Genomic DNA, 15,411 nt, shown 5'->3' on the forward strand with positions numbered 1-15,411 from the left:
TGTGGTATCAGTTCAGGGCCTTAATTAGAGGTGGTCTGTGGGCTTTCCTTATCCGCTGAACCTTAAGAAATGATACATCTCAGTGAGATTGAGTCTCAGGTCTCCTTGTTATCTATTTATTTCACAAGGTGCCTTCTACTATCAACTAAACTTATACAAACTTGTCTCTGTAATTCCACTAGACTTTTTCATAATTTAGAGTTGGGAACTCTCTCATTCCATATATGAACAAACTTACGCCTGGAGAGGAAAATGAAGTCAATCATTAAATTTTTTTTTTAAAAATTGAGGGTCTACTGTGATTCAAGGTGAATAACATGGGCTCTAACCTCCTGTACAGTGTGCACTAGGAAACACTGACAAGGAGACAGGTGATTGGATAACTTCTTAAAAATGGCACCCGTGGAAATTTGCAATAGATATATCTACTTGATCTTTGTGACTTTTGCTTTGACACTTGTATTTACTGGGGTGTCCTTGGTCTCAATAACTGAGCACAGAGTATTGCACAGACTCTAGACAGGCCCAGCAGCTCACACTATCTTCTTTGAACAAAGATGTCCCCACAATCTGTAGAGCACTGGCACATCTTACAAGGACCCATGGTCTTCACTACCTCATGGAAGATGTTGGCAACATGTGTGTCCACCACTGCCACCTAATGACTCTTTTGGCTACTACAGCTCTGGCTCTACTTCTGATGTTGAACTCTGGGTTTCTGGCCCCAGGCAGAGAGGTGTTGACTTGGTCACCCTAAGGTCCTGTTCCATCTTGAGAACCTTAGAAGACAATATTTATCTATTGAAGAATAAGAGACCTAAATGAATCCAAATCAATAAAGCTTTGATGAGGTCTTCCACAAAGCTAGAAAAAGAAAGCACACCCAGAAGACTAAAAAACAGAGTAAATGTTAAGAGCTTGGCAAATGGGGAGCATGGCAGGCCAGCAGCTGTGTTGAAGCAGTGGTCATGTTTGAATACTTCTTATTCTTTTAGGACTGGCTTCTCTCTCTTCAGTCTTGTACCACATTTTTGCTCAAGTTCCAAGAACATGTTTTCACTTGATTCTATTACAAATTATAATTGATGTTCCTAATGGAAATTTTTCTATCTGTTATTTATTTCAGTATTGTGGAATGAACAACATTTTTCTTAGTGTATAATTTGGTGTTCTTGATCAGTGTGCCAAATTTGTGTAACATTATTATGAATCAGATAAAGTGTATCAATGCCAAATGATGATGAAAAAGAGTGTTGTTCACTTTGTTTACTCTCTCACACATTTTCCCATGAAACCATCAGAACTTTGGATTTCCTGGTTTTTCTAGATTCACAGACATTATCCAAGGGCTGTTTAATAATACTAAAGGCTTAGTGCTAGAATTTGTGGTATCTTTAAGGATATAAAAATATTTTACATGAAAATAATTTTGATTGTGTTAGGAAAGTACAAAATAAAGATTACTAATTAATTTAATGTCTATTAAAATGTACCATTTGTTTTATTTAGGATTTATATGAATCACATCACACTTAAGAATAAATTGAATGTCCAATTTTTTCTGCCATTGTAAGAATTTCTCATTAAGTGTCATGGTTGCTAAGAAATCATAGCCAATCATAAAGTAAATAAGTTGCTCATTCACAAACCATTTGAAAAGTAAAATTGTAACAATCAGTTTCCAACTTATAGTGAAAAGTCACTTTTATTATTGAATATGGGAATACTCACATAGATTTAATATAATGTGGGGGAAGATATGACAGTTTTTAAAGGTTCTGAATGTTCTTTAATTTTTCTCCAAAGAACTAAAGATATTGTCAGAAACCTCTTGCTACAAACACCAAATAGTTTTTAGTCTTCTGGGTATGTTTTCTTTTTCTAGTTTTGTTCTCAAATCTTCACATTTCTTAACACATAAAGTTTTAAAAGTTCATAAGAAATTTGTTTTCCATTTTGTTATAATCTATACTTGTTTAATTCAATTTTAATAGCTATCATATTCCAGGAAGAAGCATTATATTTATTTTATGGGTTTATTTGACTGTGATACTGCCCCTGGGAAGTGTGAGTTCTACACTGTAGACTGAAAACTCTTGAGAGATGATAGTAACAATTCTGTTCTCTTCCTTATTATTTAAAAAAAATACTTTATTTATTTAATGTTAAAATCCTCAACCAAGGATATTTTTTCTATTGATTTTTTTTTAGAGAGAGTGGAAGAGAGGGAAAGAAAGAGAAATATTGATGTGAGAGAAACACATTCATTGATTGGCTGCTGTAGGAAGCTAATCAGGACTCTGGCCAGGAAGGAGTCTGCAACCTAGGCACAGGCCCTTGACCTGAATCAAAACAGTTCTTTGGTTCATAGGCTGACACCATATTCACTGAGCCAAACTGGCTAGGGCTTTTTCTCTTTTTCAGTAAGATGTTAAGAAATCATTACAGCCAATTATAAAGCCTTCAGCTTGAGCAAAAGTTCTGAAGAGGTTGTTTTTTACACTTGATCTTAGCCAATAGGCCAAAATTGAAGAGTTGTTTGCTTTTTTTGTTTGTTTGTTTGTTTGTTTTTTTTATCACATAGTAACATCATATGCCTGTTGTATAACAGTCTATGTATATATATAGGGAAACTAGAAAATATTTTCTGAGAATAATCCACATTGTTCCTAAGAATAAGCTTGAAACTTCATTCTGCAGTCTTCTGTAAAAGATGACCCCAAACCCACTTCCAGGAATTGCATTGATTTTTCCATGCTCCTCTCTATCTTTTCTAAATAATACACAATAATTCCACCTTTAGCCACAAACCAACTAATTCTTGAGGAGTTAGGTCTGTGCCCCTTCACCTCAGGGCAAAATTGCTCTCAACTGATCTCCTTATAGCCAGCTGGTTTATTAACTTGAATACCTGGAATCTGACTTTAACAATCCTCTGATTCACCCTTTCCTGGGTTTAGGGTTCATTGGAAGTCTTTCTTTGACCTCTTTAGTCAGTATAGCTCAGTTGTTTGAGCATCATTCCATGCACCAAAGGTTGCTGGGATTGCTGACTTGATTCCTGGTCAGATCAAACCCCAGGTGTTGGTTTGATCTCTGGTCTGGGTGCCAATAGGAAGCAACCAAAAAGGTCTCTCTCTCTCTCTCTCTCTCTCTCTCGCTCTCGCTCTCGCTCTCGCTCTCGCTCTCATAAATTAAACGTAATTTTTTCAAAGTTCATTCTTTTATATGTCTCCTATCTTGCTGTCTCATCTCAGTGAACTGGAGCTCCCATTCCTTCCACATGGATGCTATATCTCCCTTTAGAGAGGATGTGGGTCTGTCCTAATGGTCTCTGTGTGCCAGGGCCTAATACAGTGCCTTGTAGCCAGAGGAGCTCATATAATGTTTGTTATTCAATTAATTAATAAATGAATTAAAGTATGAATGGAAATTGTAAAGCTTTGACTGACAAAAAGGTAAGTAAGTACTCAATGAGTCTTAAGGGATAGAAAAGAATGTTTGGGACTGGAAGTTGTGTTCAGGAAATTTTTAGATTGATTTTCCAAAGGAATGGCTTGACAAGAAATGTGAGATTAGTGGGAAAAGAAAATATGCAATTTAGGTGACAGAGGGTACCTGACTCATGATGCCCTGTGCTTTTAGCCTAATTTGCCTTTTTAGCTTAATTTGCCCGGCATACCTTTTTCCCTTAGCAGGATTTTTTGTTAGTAGAGATGATGATGGGCCTGGGTCCCCTGTTGCTGATCTTCATACTGGGTCTGGGTCAGACCCCACTGATCCTGGCTCAGAATGACAGCAGGAACAGACACTTTGTGGCCCAGCACTATGTTGCCAATCCAAGTGGCCGCAATGGCAGATACTGTGAAACCATAATGAGGAAAGGAGGGCTGACTTCACTCTGCAAAGACACCAGTAACAACATCAAGGTCATCTGTGAAGATGAGAATGGAATGCCTTACAGAAAAAAATTCAGAATAAGCAGGTCTCCTTTCCAGGTCCTACTTGCAGGCATAAAGAGGGACCCCTGGCCTCCCTGTCAGTACAGAGCCACATCAGGATCCAGAGACATAGTTGTTGCCTGTGAACATGGTTTGCCTGCCCCTTTGATGAATCCTTTTACCATCCATAACCAGCAGGTCAGTGGCCCCAAGTTCGTTCTGCTCTCCATTCCTGGCACTTCCCCACATACTCCCAAACAGTGGTGACTACATTCATTGTCAGGGGCCCAGAAAATGAGCTGCCTGGATCTTTTGTTTTCTATTTTACAATATGTTAATAAATAAAAATGTCTCTGAAATCAATAAGAATAAAAATCTTCTCATTAATTTTTGGCCCATTGATTATTATCCATTTTCTTTACTCAGCTGCCCCCGGGGAGGATGGCATGGGATACAAATGCCCTTTCCCTGTCAGTTAATGCCTTCTCAGTCAATAAGGAGGTAGACTTCCCTTCCTGTGAGTGGAAGGATGGATTTTAAATTCATCTTACAGAGAGAGCTGGGAAATTCCAGGGCTCATGGCTGCCAAGCAAAATTTTCATGAGAGGCAAATTGTTCTTACTGTCAAATAAGCCAATTTTACTTTTTACAAAAGTCAAACTAAAAGGAGTAGTGTTTAAAACTAAATACCATCAGATTAATTAAACTCTCTATCTCTCTCTCTCTTAGTCTTTCTTTTTTCCTGTCTCTCTCTCTCTCTTCCTCTCTCTCTCTCTCTCTCTCTCTCTCTCTCTCTCTCTCTCTCTCTCTCTCATATATATATACCAACACACCCTCCCCCCCCCCCCCCATACACACACATTCACTCCTGGTATCCACTGCTTGTCTTAGGCAGGAGGTAATTTTGAGTTTCTTTGACTAGACTATTTCCAGGGTATTCTTATGGTTATTTCATATAAAAGTTAAAAAATTTGATTACTTTTCATTTTTTTCTCCTGTATGTTTTACTTTATCAACAGATGTCAGGCAACTGTGAGGTCTTTGGGAATTTATAGAAAGATTCCAAGCTTATCACTTATTCTTCTTCATCTAGATTTGTTTTCAATGAAACACATACTTAGGTGAATATACCATTTCTTTATAAAATATACTAATGAATTCACAGATTTAATGGTTAACTTCCCCTTACCTAATGTCTATCAATAGGTGCCTGAATATTTTATTTTTAAAGTGGTTGTTAATAAATTAAAGTTATGAATCACTAGTTTTGCTGCTTTGAGAACATATGACTGTGCTGGTCATGGCATTCACAATGGTGCCCTCTCCAGCTGCCTATGTTGTCCTGAAATGGGCCCAAAGCCTTGCTTTTCCAATACCAGGTTATAAATCTGAGTCTAGGTGCCACCTGGGAGAGCCCAGTCTCACTGAAAGCATTTAAAGTTACGCAGGAAGAATTGGGAAAGTAAATTACTGTTGCACACTCAGCACATGAATCTTTCTTCCTTAACTTAACCTATTTTAACAACTTGATATCACTATCATTTCCTAAGAAAGTAGGAATAAGAGTTTTCCAAATCTCTCCTAATAGAAAATTTGCCTTATTTAAAATATACAAATAAATAAACTGCTTAGCAAGTAAGAAAGGTCTAGATTTTGGTAGAATATTTGGAATATTTTCTCTTCCATAGAGATCATTGACCTACTCCAGGCCTTTATAATGCAGGCCACAGTATGGGTCATTATTATATTGAGTGTGCCATAGCTGTGAAAACACATATCTTCTCCAAAAACCTGCTTAGAGTATTATCATTGCATTCTCTGCTCTGGCATTAGGGCAAAGGACTATTTCCTAAGAAATCACATGGCAATGGAAGGGATTGCTTGCTGACTTGCTGATGAAACTAGCAGTTGGATAGCCAATCGTAGCACTTTTTGCTCTGGGTCTCTTGTTCCCTCACAACCTAAAGCTGCATAAAATGAAATGTCATGTGACAGGCAAGTCAGTCTGTATCTCAAGTGAATCATTTGAGGAATTGAAGTGCTGGTCAACTTTGCAAGGAAAAGAAAACAAAACCCTCAAATGCCCAAGCCCTTCGAAGATGGTGATATGCAAGGAAGAGAATTCCACAAATGTGAAAAGGAAAAATTTCTGTACAGACACAGCATAAATTCTAGTAGCTGAGATATTTCAACTAAAAAACAGCCTTCTAATTTTGAAGGAATACAGATACTTTATACAGTAAGGGAGAGGAGAATAATTTTATCCAGACTGAAGCAAGCAAAGGAAATAAAGAAAAATGGAAGTTGCAAAAGTGATCATTGCCAACACTTACTGAGAACTTACCATGTACCTGGCATTAGGATAAGCACTTAACACTGATTTTATAATTTATTCCACATAACATCCCTAAGATGTAGGTAGTATTATTATACACACTAATGAGGAATAACGCTGAGTGAGGTTAAGTAATTTTCCCAAGATCATGTAGTTAAAGTGGCAGAGCTAGTTCTTTGGGATCACAATATCAAAAGAAGTTCTTATTGAGAATCAATGTGGCAAAGTGGAGGAAGCTTTTTGGACAAGCTCTGACCAAAAAGTATGTGTTGGAATGGTTTGGGAATCAATTCATTTTCTGTTCCAGCTAGAGTCCTGAGATACACTCATTGATGGCTACATTGAACTTGTTGGCAAATATATGTTGATGGCTTATTAAATCAGTTTGTTATTGTGGCAGAGGCTGTGGATTTGCTCTTGCATGAATAGTTTAGATCTTCTCTGTAGCCAGTTATCTTTCTAAATCATATCTTGGTCACCAAGAAGCAGCATGAGAAAAAGTTAGACAGTCCCAGGAAAAATAAGAAGTGCAAGATTAACCATGCAAGATCAGATTTGGGGAAAATAACCCAAAGTACATTGTTGTGATGAAGCTATGATCCAAGTGCTAAGTGTACCTTCATTAGTCTTAAGATGAGGAGTTAATCAAGCATCTTTTCTTCATGCCACTCTTGTTCCCACAACTGTTTCCTTCTCTCTCTTCCTAAGTCCATATCTCATATCTATAGCTATAGGCACTGAAATGTGACCTAGAGCTTTCCAGTTTTTTGTATACAAGCAAAATGTGGCTGTGACTATAGGAGATAGCATTGTAGAGAATGAAGGTATGTTAGAAACTGGTATGCAGATCCCTCATCAGCCATTTCAGTCACCCAGACAGTGTGACCTGCCATCATGAAGCAGCATTTTTGAAAACAGAGGGCAGTAGTACCCATATATATATCAAACAGGACTTTAGCTATGATCATCCCATGAACTACATATGTAGAAATGGTCCTGTATGACTCTCAAAAAACTGTCCTTTCTGTTTTGGGCTGCTCATTTCCTGTAGAGTCAGAGATTAATTTTATTTGCTCTAGTACAGCAATTTTCAACTGGTATGCTGCAAGAATTTAAAAATATATATATATATATATGTTATTGATTTTTTACAGAGAGAAAGGAAGAGAGATAGAGAGCTAGAAACATCGACGAGACAGAAACATCAATAGCTGCCTCCTGCACACCCACCACTGGGGATGTGCCCACAACCAAGATACATGCCCTTGACCAGAATCGAACCTGGGACCCCCAAGTCTGCAGGCCAACACTCTATCCACTGAGCCAAACCGGTTTCTGCGCTGCAAGAATTTTTAAAACATGCAATACTGACTATTTAGTCAGGAGCACTGACTTCTTTTCTCTTAGGTTGTCAAATTAAAATATGACAACCAGCACAATAGCTGCCTGGTGTGAATGAATCAAAGTTATAGCTATTTATTTTGTCAGATTAACAAATGATATATTTTTTTTGGTGTGCTACAGAATTTAATGATTAGTTTATGTGTGCCATGATATGAAAGAGGTTGAAAATCACTGCTCTAGTGAGTCAGCCCTGCCTCAATGCCAGGGTCAAGGAGAATCACAGTTCATGAGTTCATGCCAATCGCGAGAGTGACCATCAGATGGCAGCATCTAACTAGTTGGTGTTGGTGAGGGATTCCCACTTCCACTCTTACCTTATTCCACCCCTGATTAAACTCTGTTGCTAGAGAGAAGAAACTCTGAACATAAATGTTTTGAGTATCCTGAATATTTGGGAAGTGGAAACAGAAAGGCTGCAGAAGATGTGAAAAAGCACTAATTTTAGACTCAGATAGGTCTTGGTATCTTTCTCTACTCGGTCAACAAAAGCAACGTTCTGACACTATATGGCAATGCTTTCTTTGTTGTGTCTCTGATTTGTGTTGTTTTTATTTTTATTTTTTAAATTTAATAAATCTTTATTGTTCAGATTGTTACAATTGTTCCTCTTTCTCCCTCCCATAGCTTCCCTCCACCCAGTTCCCACCTCACCATCTGCCCTTAACCCCCTCACCCCCCACTGTCCTCATCCATAGGTGTACAAATTTGTTAAGTCTTCTTGCACCCTCCACTTGCCTTTCCCCTTGAGAATTGTAAGTCCACTTCATTTCTATGCCCCTGATTCTATTATATTCACCAGTTTATTCTGTTCATCAGATTTTTCTTATTCACTTGATTTTTAGATTCACTTGTTGATAATATATGTATTTGTTGTTCATAATTTTTATCTTTACCTTTTCTTCTCCTTCCTCTTCCTCTTCTTAAAAAATACCTTTCAGCCAAAACCGGTTTGGCTCAGCGGTAGAGCATTGGTCTGCGGACTGAAGGGTCCCAGGTTTGATTCCGGTCAAGAGCATGTGCCTTGGTTGCGGGCACATCCCCAGTGGGGGGTGTGCAAGAGGCAGCTGGTCGATGTTTCTCTCTCATCGATGTTTCTAGCTCTCTATCTCTCTCCCTTCATCTCTGTAAGAAAATCAATAAAATATATTTTAAAAAAATACCTTTCAGCATTTCGTATAATACTGGTGTGGTAGTGATAAACTTCTTTAGCTTTTTCTTATCTGTGAAGCTCTTTATCTGCCCTTCAATTCTGAATGATAGCTTTGCTGGGTAGAGTACTCTTGGTTGTAGATTCTTGTTATTCATCACTTTTATATTTCTTGCCACTCCCATCTGGCCGGCATGGTTACTGTTGAGAAATCAGCTGACAGTCATATGGGTACTCCCTTGTAGGTAACTAACTGTTTTTCTATTCCAGCTTTCAAGATTCTCTCTTTGTATTTTGCCCTTGGCATTTTAATTATAATGTGTCCTGGTGTGGTCCTCTTTGAATTCCTTTTGTTTGACGTTCTCTGTGCTTCTTGGACTTGTAAGTCTATTTCTTTCACCAGGTGGGGGAAGTTTTCAGTCATTATTTCTTCAAATAGGTTTTTAGTATCTTGCTCTCTCTCTTCTTCTGGCACCCCCCATAATTCTGATGTTGGTACGCTTGAAGTTGTCCCAGAGGCTTCTTACTCTATCTTCATATTTTTAAATTATTTTTGCTTTTTGCTTTTCTGGCTGAGTGTCCTTTGTTTCTTTTTGTATTTCAAATCTTTGACATGATTTTTGTGTTCCTCTACTCTGTTATTAGATCTTTGTATAATATTTTTTTATTTCAGTCAGTGTATGCTTAATTTTTAGTTGGTCCTTTTTCATATCATTGAGGGTCTTACTAAATTTATCATCCTTTTCTAGAAAATTATTGAAAAACTTTAAAAACTGAGGTTTTGAACTCTATATTCAGTCATTTGCTTTTCTCCATTTCTTTAATTTGTGATTTGTTTCTTTGTCTCCACATTTTGGCTGCTTCCCTGAGTTGATAGAGTGGCTTTGTGTGGTAGGTGTTCTGTAGGACCCAGTGGCTCAGCCTCCCCAGTTAAATGAGGTACACACTCTTGGTGCACCCCTTTGTGGGCTGTGTGCACAGTCTTGTTGTAGTTAAGTTTTTTTATGATGATATCACTGGGAGAAATTGACCTCCAGGTCAACTGGCTGTGAGATCAGCTGTATCTACACTGGGAGAATTTCTGTGCTGGAGACACCCTTATGGGAAAGAAATTGCAAAAGCCTCTGTGCTCAGCTTGGATGGGGCAGAGTCTCAGGGCAGAGAAGACTGCATTGGGTTCCCTTCAGCCCTGCCCTAATAAGCCCCTGTGTCTCAGTGTCCTCTGAGAGAAAGCTACTCTTGAGTTCCACCCACTGCCAGACAGTCCAGTTTCTCCCCAAATGAGTCTGGGTCCCCAGACTCTCACCCAGAACTGGAGTTCAGTGCAGTTGGGAGCTTTTGTCTCCCTCTTGCTTGAGAAAGCCAGCTGTGTACTCAATTGCACTCCCTCTTCACGTGTGCCCCTCAGTACCTCTGCCTTCTGCAGTTCCTCTGAGTCTCAGTGTGCCTTTTTCATTCCTGACAGTACAGTTTCACCCCATATAAATCTGGGTCCCCAGAGTCTTACTTGAATTGGAGGTCGGAATAGTTGGGAGCTTTTGTCTCCCTCCCACTTGAGAAAGCCAGCCGCACACTCAGTTGCCAGTCCTCTCCACATACACATGTCTTAGTAACTCTGTCTCCTGAAGCTCCTGTGAGTCTCAGTGTGCTTCTCTCTTTCCTTCTAGTTGTAGAATTTCCACTCAGCCAGCCTTCCTGTGGTTCTGGATGATGTCCATTTTGTCTTTTAGTTGTAGTTTTGAAATTGTTGTGAGAGGCAGCGGTTTAGATGTTTACCTATGCCAGCATCTTGGCTTCTCCCATTTGTGTTGTTTTTAAACTCTATTCAACATATGTTTATTTTCCACTGCCAAAAGCGCCAACAAAAGGATTCTGCAAGTAGAGACAACAGAAAGCTAGCAACTGCTACTGACAAGACAGACAAGGCATCAAGGATACATGTTTGATGATGGAGTATATCACCAGGGTCTAGTTTTTGGTTGTGCATATCAGCAAGGAAAAAAGACAGTCGAGTCCTCTTTTGTGGCAATTGTGATATTGAGATTTATTTTTAAATTTTCTTTTGTCAGTCAATTCCAAAGCCATTTTGTTTCATTCATTCACTAGTTCCCTTGTTTTGTCTCTTAGTTCATTCAACCAATATTTACTATCTTTAGAGCATTTTTGCTGGATACTCTGTTTTTATTGTTGTTGTTGTTTTGTTGTTATTTTTAAAAAAATAGGATTAGCAAGATTTCAAAAAAATCTTGATTTTAATACCATTAAAAGAATGTCAACTAGGTGAAAAGGTGAAGGAATTAAAAAGTACAGCCGGGACTGGTTTGGCTCAATGGATAGAGCGTCGGCTTTGGGACTGAAGGGTCCCGGGTTCGATTCGGGTCAAGGGCATGTACCTTGGTTGCGGGCATATCCCCAGTAGGGGGTGTGCAAGATGTTTCTAACTATCTCTCTCCCTTCCTCTCTGTATAAAATCAATTTAAAAAAAAAGTACAAATGGCCAGTTTTAAAAATAGCCATCGGGATGCCAAGGAAATACAGTCAATAATGTTGTAATAATGTTGTATGGTGTCATATGGGTGCTAGACTTATGTGGTGACTACTTCTTAAGCTATATAAATCAGTACATAGTATACCCATAGTACAGTATATCAACTATAATTTGTTTTTAATTAAAAAAAAGAATAGACACATGAGAGGAAAGGCTAACCCTAAAGATTACTCTCTCCTTTTTCCTACACCTTCTTTAATCCAGATGTCAGGAATTAAAACTAGTTCACAAACTTATTGGCATATCCTGTCTATCCAAATCTTTGGGAATCAGCCTCTCCAGGGAACTGAACACTCTTTAGAAATCACATGAGTAGAGAATTTTCTCAAGTTACAGACAACTCCAGTATCATTTAGATCTGCCTTTTCACACCCTGGCCATAAGGGACATATACACCTGGGCTTCCACCTTTTCAGTCCCTGCCCTGAGTCATTGTACTGGCTACAGCACCATCTCTCTTTGAGAGAAAAGCTCTTGCTTTCAGAGAAGATCACATTTGCAAACTTTTTACTCTTTGGAAAAGTTGTGAGCAGCGAAATGGGGAGGAAAGAGTAGACTATAGAGTTGAGGAAATATCAACTTGCCATTCTCACCACCTCTCTCTGGTGCCCACTTGTTATCTTCCTTTCTCCCCAGGCAGTGATGGCTCTCCAGAAGACCCTTTCATTGCTTCTGCTCTTGTTGGTGACCCTGCTGGGGCTGGGGCTGGTGCAGCCCTCTTATGGCCAGTCCATGTACCAACGATTCCAACGGCAACATGTGGACACTAAACAGAGAGGTGGCACCAGTTCGTACTGCAACAAGATGATGCAAACACAGGGGATGATGAGGCCTACGTGCAAGAAATTCAACACCTTCATCCATGCAGGTCTCGAGGCCATTAACAACATCTGTAGGCACTCCGATATCCGGTGCAAGAATGGCAAGATGAACTGCCATAAGGGTGGAATGAGAGTCACAGACTGCAAGCTTACAGGAGGTTCCCCCGGAAACTGCAGATATCAGGGCAGGAGCAGCTCTAGGGATGTTATCATCGCCTGTAATGGTAAACCCCTGGTGCCTGTGTACTTTGATGGATAGATGCTATCCTGAAACAGTTATGGCCCTGTGGTTGACCTTTTACTTACTCCTTCAATAGCAATGAGTAATGCATTTGAGCTATGTCTACTTCTTTTTCTCTATATAATCCATTCTGTTAAATGCATCAAAGAGAAATGGAGACATAAATGTATAATGCAATGGGGCTTTCTTGAATAAAATTTTCTATAAAATCTGCTTCCTTTTAAAATACTGCTCAGCTTAGCTCTCTCAAATCCTATCCTCTGGAATTTTGTTATTATATGTATGATATAACATTTCACATATTTTAAAGTATTTCCATCTCCGTTATCTAATTTTAATACCACCGCACCCCTGTGATGTTCATGTTGTTACAAAAGGGGCCCAAAGTTAAAGGATTTGCTAAAGAACATGAAGATGTGGGAAAGTTGATACAAAAAAATCCATTAAAAAAATCCATTTCAACTGGCTACTAATCCAAGGCTTTGCCTACTTCATGACAGGGAGTGCTTTAAAAGTAACTGCTTTTTAATATTCTCAAAAGTCAGCTGTTGGGGCAAGCATTAAACATTTAGAAATATGAACTGGAAAAATGAGAGCCCTGTCTGTATAATTTGGCAACCTTGTTATGTTTGTCTCTAATAAGATTAAGAAATCATACAGGAACTTGCGTTTTCTCTTCACACACTTTTGAATCATAGTAGTAAGTCAGAATATTAACAATGTACTAGATCATTAAGACAAACTCTCTCTTCCTGACTGGAAAGATTTTTCATGTTTTCTTTGTAATAAAGAACTCAAACTACAGATATCTGATAAGATGGTGCTATGATTCTTTGTTGGATTTCTTTTCTTTTATCTTCTTTTAATTCTTTTCTAGTTTATAAACTTGAACAAACAGCTTCATACCTTCATAAACTGGTCCATGATTAAAACCTATTGGATCAATGACCATGACACAGAAATATTTGTGTCATTTACTAAAGACAATTATTACACCCTTCCCTTTTCCCTTTGATTATTTAGAAACAAATTGGAGAACAGAGGTGTATGAAGACACTAGCAGCTAAAAATGGAAGTATGTATGTGAGTGTGTGTGTGTGTGTGTGTGTGTGTGTGCACATGAAAGGACTAAACTGAAAATATTTGAATTAAAGCAAATATACATTGTTTATATTTAAGGTGTGCAACCTCATTCAGTATACTAGTACATATGCATTGTGGAAGAATCACTACAATCAAGATAATTCACCTATCTGTAACTTCACATGATTACCGAAAGTGACCCCATTTTGGATTGCTTCCTACTCCATTCTTTTCAACACTACTGAACATCATAGCTTAGCCACCTGTTTCTTCTGACTACATGTAACTTTCACACCATTGTAAAGTTAAAAAAAAATCCTAGGCATGAAAATCCTATATAATAAAAGAGTAGTATGCAAATTGTCCTCTGGACCGGGAGTTTGACCAGGGGATAGGGCCAGATGGGGCAAGGGAAGGAGGCCCTGGCCTGCAGCAGCATGCGGCTGGGGGAAGGAAGAGAGTACCTGGTCGGTAATCGGCAGCCAGCAGCTGATAACAAACATACCGGTGTACAGATTTGGTGACCTAGACCTCTAGTTCATAAATAAAATTGTGGATTATTTTTGCTATTCCATGTCACCAAACTAAAACTTAATAACTAACCAAATTTCAGCTTCTTCCATGGGTGAAATTTTAAACCAATCAATTTAGAATTACCTGATCAGCATTGGTGAATTAATATGGCTGATAAGACCCTCTGCCTTCCCCTAAATGAAGGTGTCCTTGCTTAAAATAATCCAGTCTTTTTTTTTTATTGTTCATATTATTAAAAATGTTTATTCCCCCCCCCCTCCATTGCTCTCCTCCACCATGTTCCCACCCCACCCTCTGCCCTTTCCCCACTCCCCATTGTCCTCATCCATAGGTGCACAGTTTATGTTCAGTCTCTTCCCAAATCCCCCTCTCCCCTTTTCCCCAAGAATCGTCAGTTCGCTCCCATTCCATACCTCTGATTCTATTATATTCACCAGTTAATATTGTTAATCAGATTTTTAAAAAAATTTCCTTGGTTATTGGATTCGCTTGTTGATAGTTACGTATTTGTTGTTCATAATTTTTATCTTTATCTTCTTCCTCTTCCTAAAGAACCCCCTTCAGCACTTCATATAATTCTGATTTGGTGGTGATGAACTCCTTTAGCCTTTTTTTATTTGTGAAACTTTTTATCTGGCCTTTGATTCTGAGTGATAGCTTTGCAGGGTAGAGTATTTTTGGCTGTAGGTTCTTGTTATTCATCACCTTGAATATTTCTTGCCATTCCCGTCTGGCCTGCATGGTTTCTGTTGAGAAATCAGCTGACAATCGTATGGGTGATCCTTTATAGGTAACTACCTGCTTTTCTCTTGCTGCTTTTAATATTCTCTCTTTATCTTTTGCTCTTGGAATTTTAATTATGATTTGTCTTGGTGTGGTCCTCTTTGGATTCCTTTTGTTTGGAGTTCTGTGCGCTTCCTGGACTTGTAAGTCTAATTCTTTCACCAGGTGGGGGAAATTTTCTGTCACTATTTCTTTGAGTATGTTTTCCATATCTTGCTCTGTCTCATCTTCTGGGACCGCCATAATTCTGATGTTGGTTCGCTTGAAGTTGTCCCAGAGGTTTCTTACACTATCTTGAACTTTCTGGATTCTCTTGTCTTCTTGCTTCTGTGGAGGAGTGTCCTCTGACTCTTTGTGTTCCAAATCTTCTTTGACTTGATTCTTGTGATCTTCCATTCTGTTTTTAGGACTCTGTATAATATTTTTTTTTTCAGACAATGTATTCTTTATTTCTTGTTGATCCTTCATCATTTCTTGTTCATTCCTTATTAATTCTAGTTGATCTCTTTTCATATCCTCATAGGTCTTATCGATCTTTTCTAGGAAATTCTTGAAAAACCTTATAAGCGTAGAT

General features: G+C 38.5%; 2 protein-coding genes across 3 annotated transcripts in view; both read left to right on the forward strand.

The window, feature by feature from the left end:
- The window catches only part of LOC118724380 (ribonuclease 4-like), a 58,535-nt gene extending 45,297 nt beyond the window's left edge, over window positions 1-13,238 (forward strand). For both annotated transcript variants that reach the window (XM_036447592.2, XM_045583992.1), the window contains one exon: window positions 12,012-13,238. In XM_036447592.2, coding sequence (XP_036303485.1) covers window positions 12,018-12,455 — 438 coding nt within the window. In that variant the 5' untranslated portion in view covers window positions 12,012-12,017 and the 3' untranslated portion in view covers window positions 12,456-13,238. The remainder of the gene's footprint in view (window positions 1-12,011) is intronic.
- On the forward strand, window positions 3,717-4,310 carry ANG (angiogenin). The gene has a single exon (XM_036447405.2). The coding sequence runs from the start codon at window positions 3,717-3,719 to the stop codon at window positions 4,206-4,208; it is 492 nt and encodes a 163-aa protein (XP_036303298.1). The 3' UTR covers window positions 4,209-4,310.
- Window positions 13,239-15,411: the final 2,173 nt, after the last annotated feature.

The sequence above is a fragment of the Pipistrellus kuhlii genome, unplaced genomic scaffold, assembly GCF_014108245.1.
Source record: "Pipistrellus kuhlii isolate mPipKuh1 unplaced genomic scaffold, mPipKuh1.p scaffold_m20_p_1, whole genome shotgun sequence".
NCBI lineage: Eukaryota > Metazoa > Chordata > Mammalia > Chiroptera > Vespertilionidae > Pipistrellus > Pipistrellus kuhlii.

Excerpts from the sequence above, each read along its gene's own strand:
- ANG (XM_036447405.2), top strand. The coding sequence starts at position 3,717 with ATGATGATGGGCCTGGGTCCCCTGTTGCTGATCTTCATACTGGGTCTG.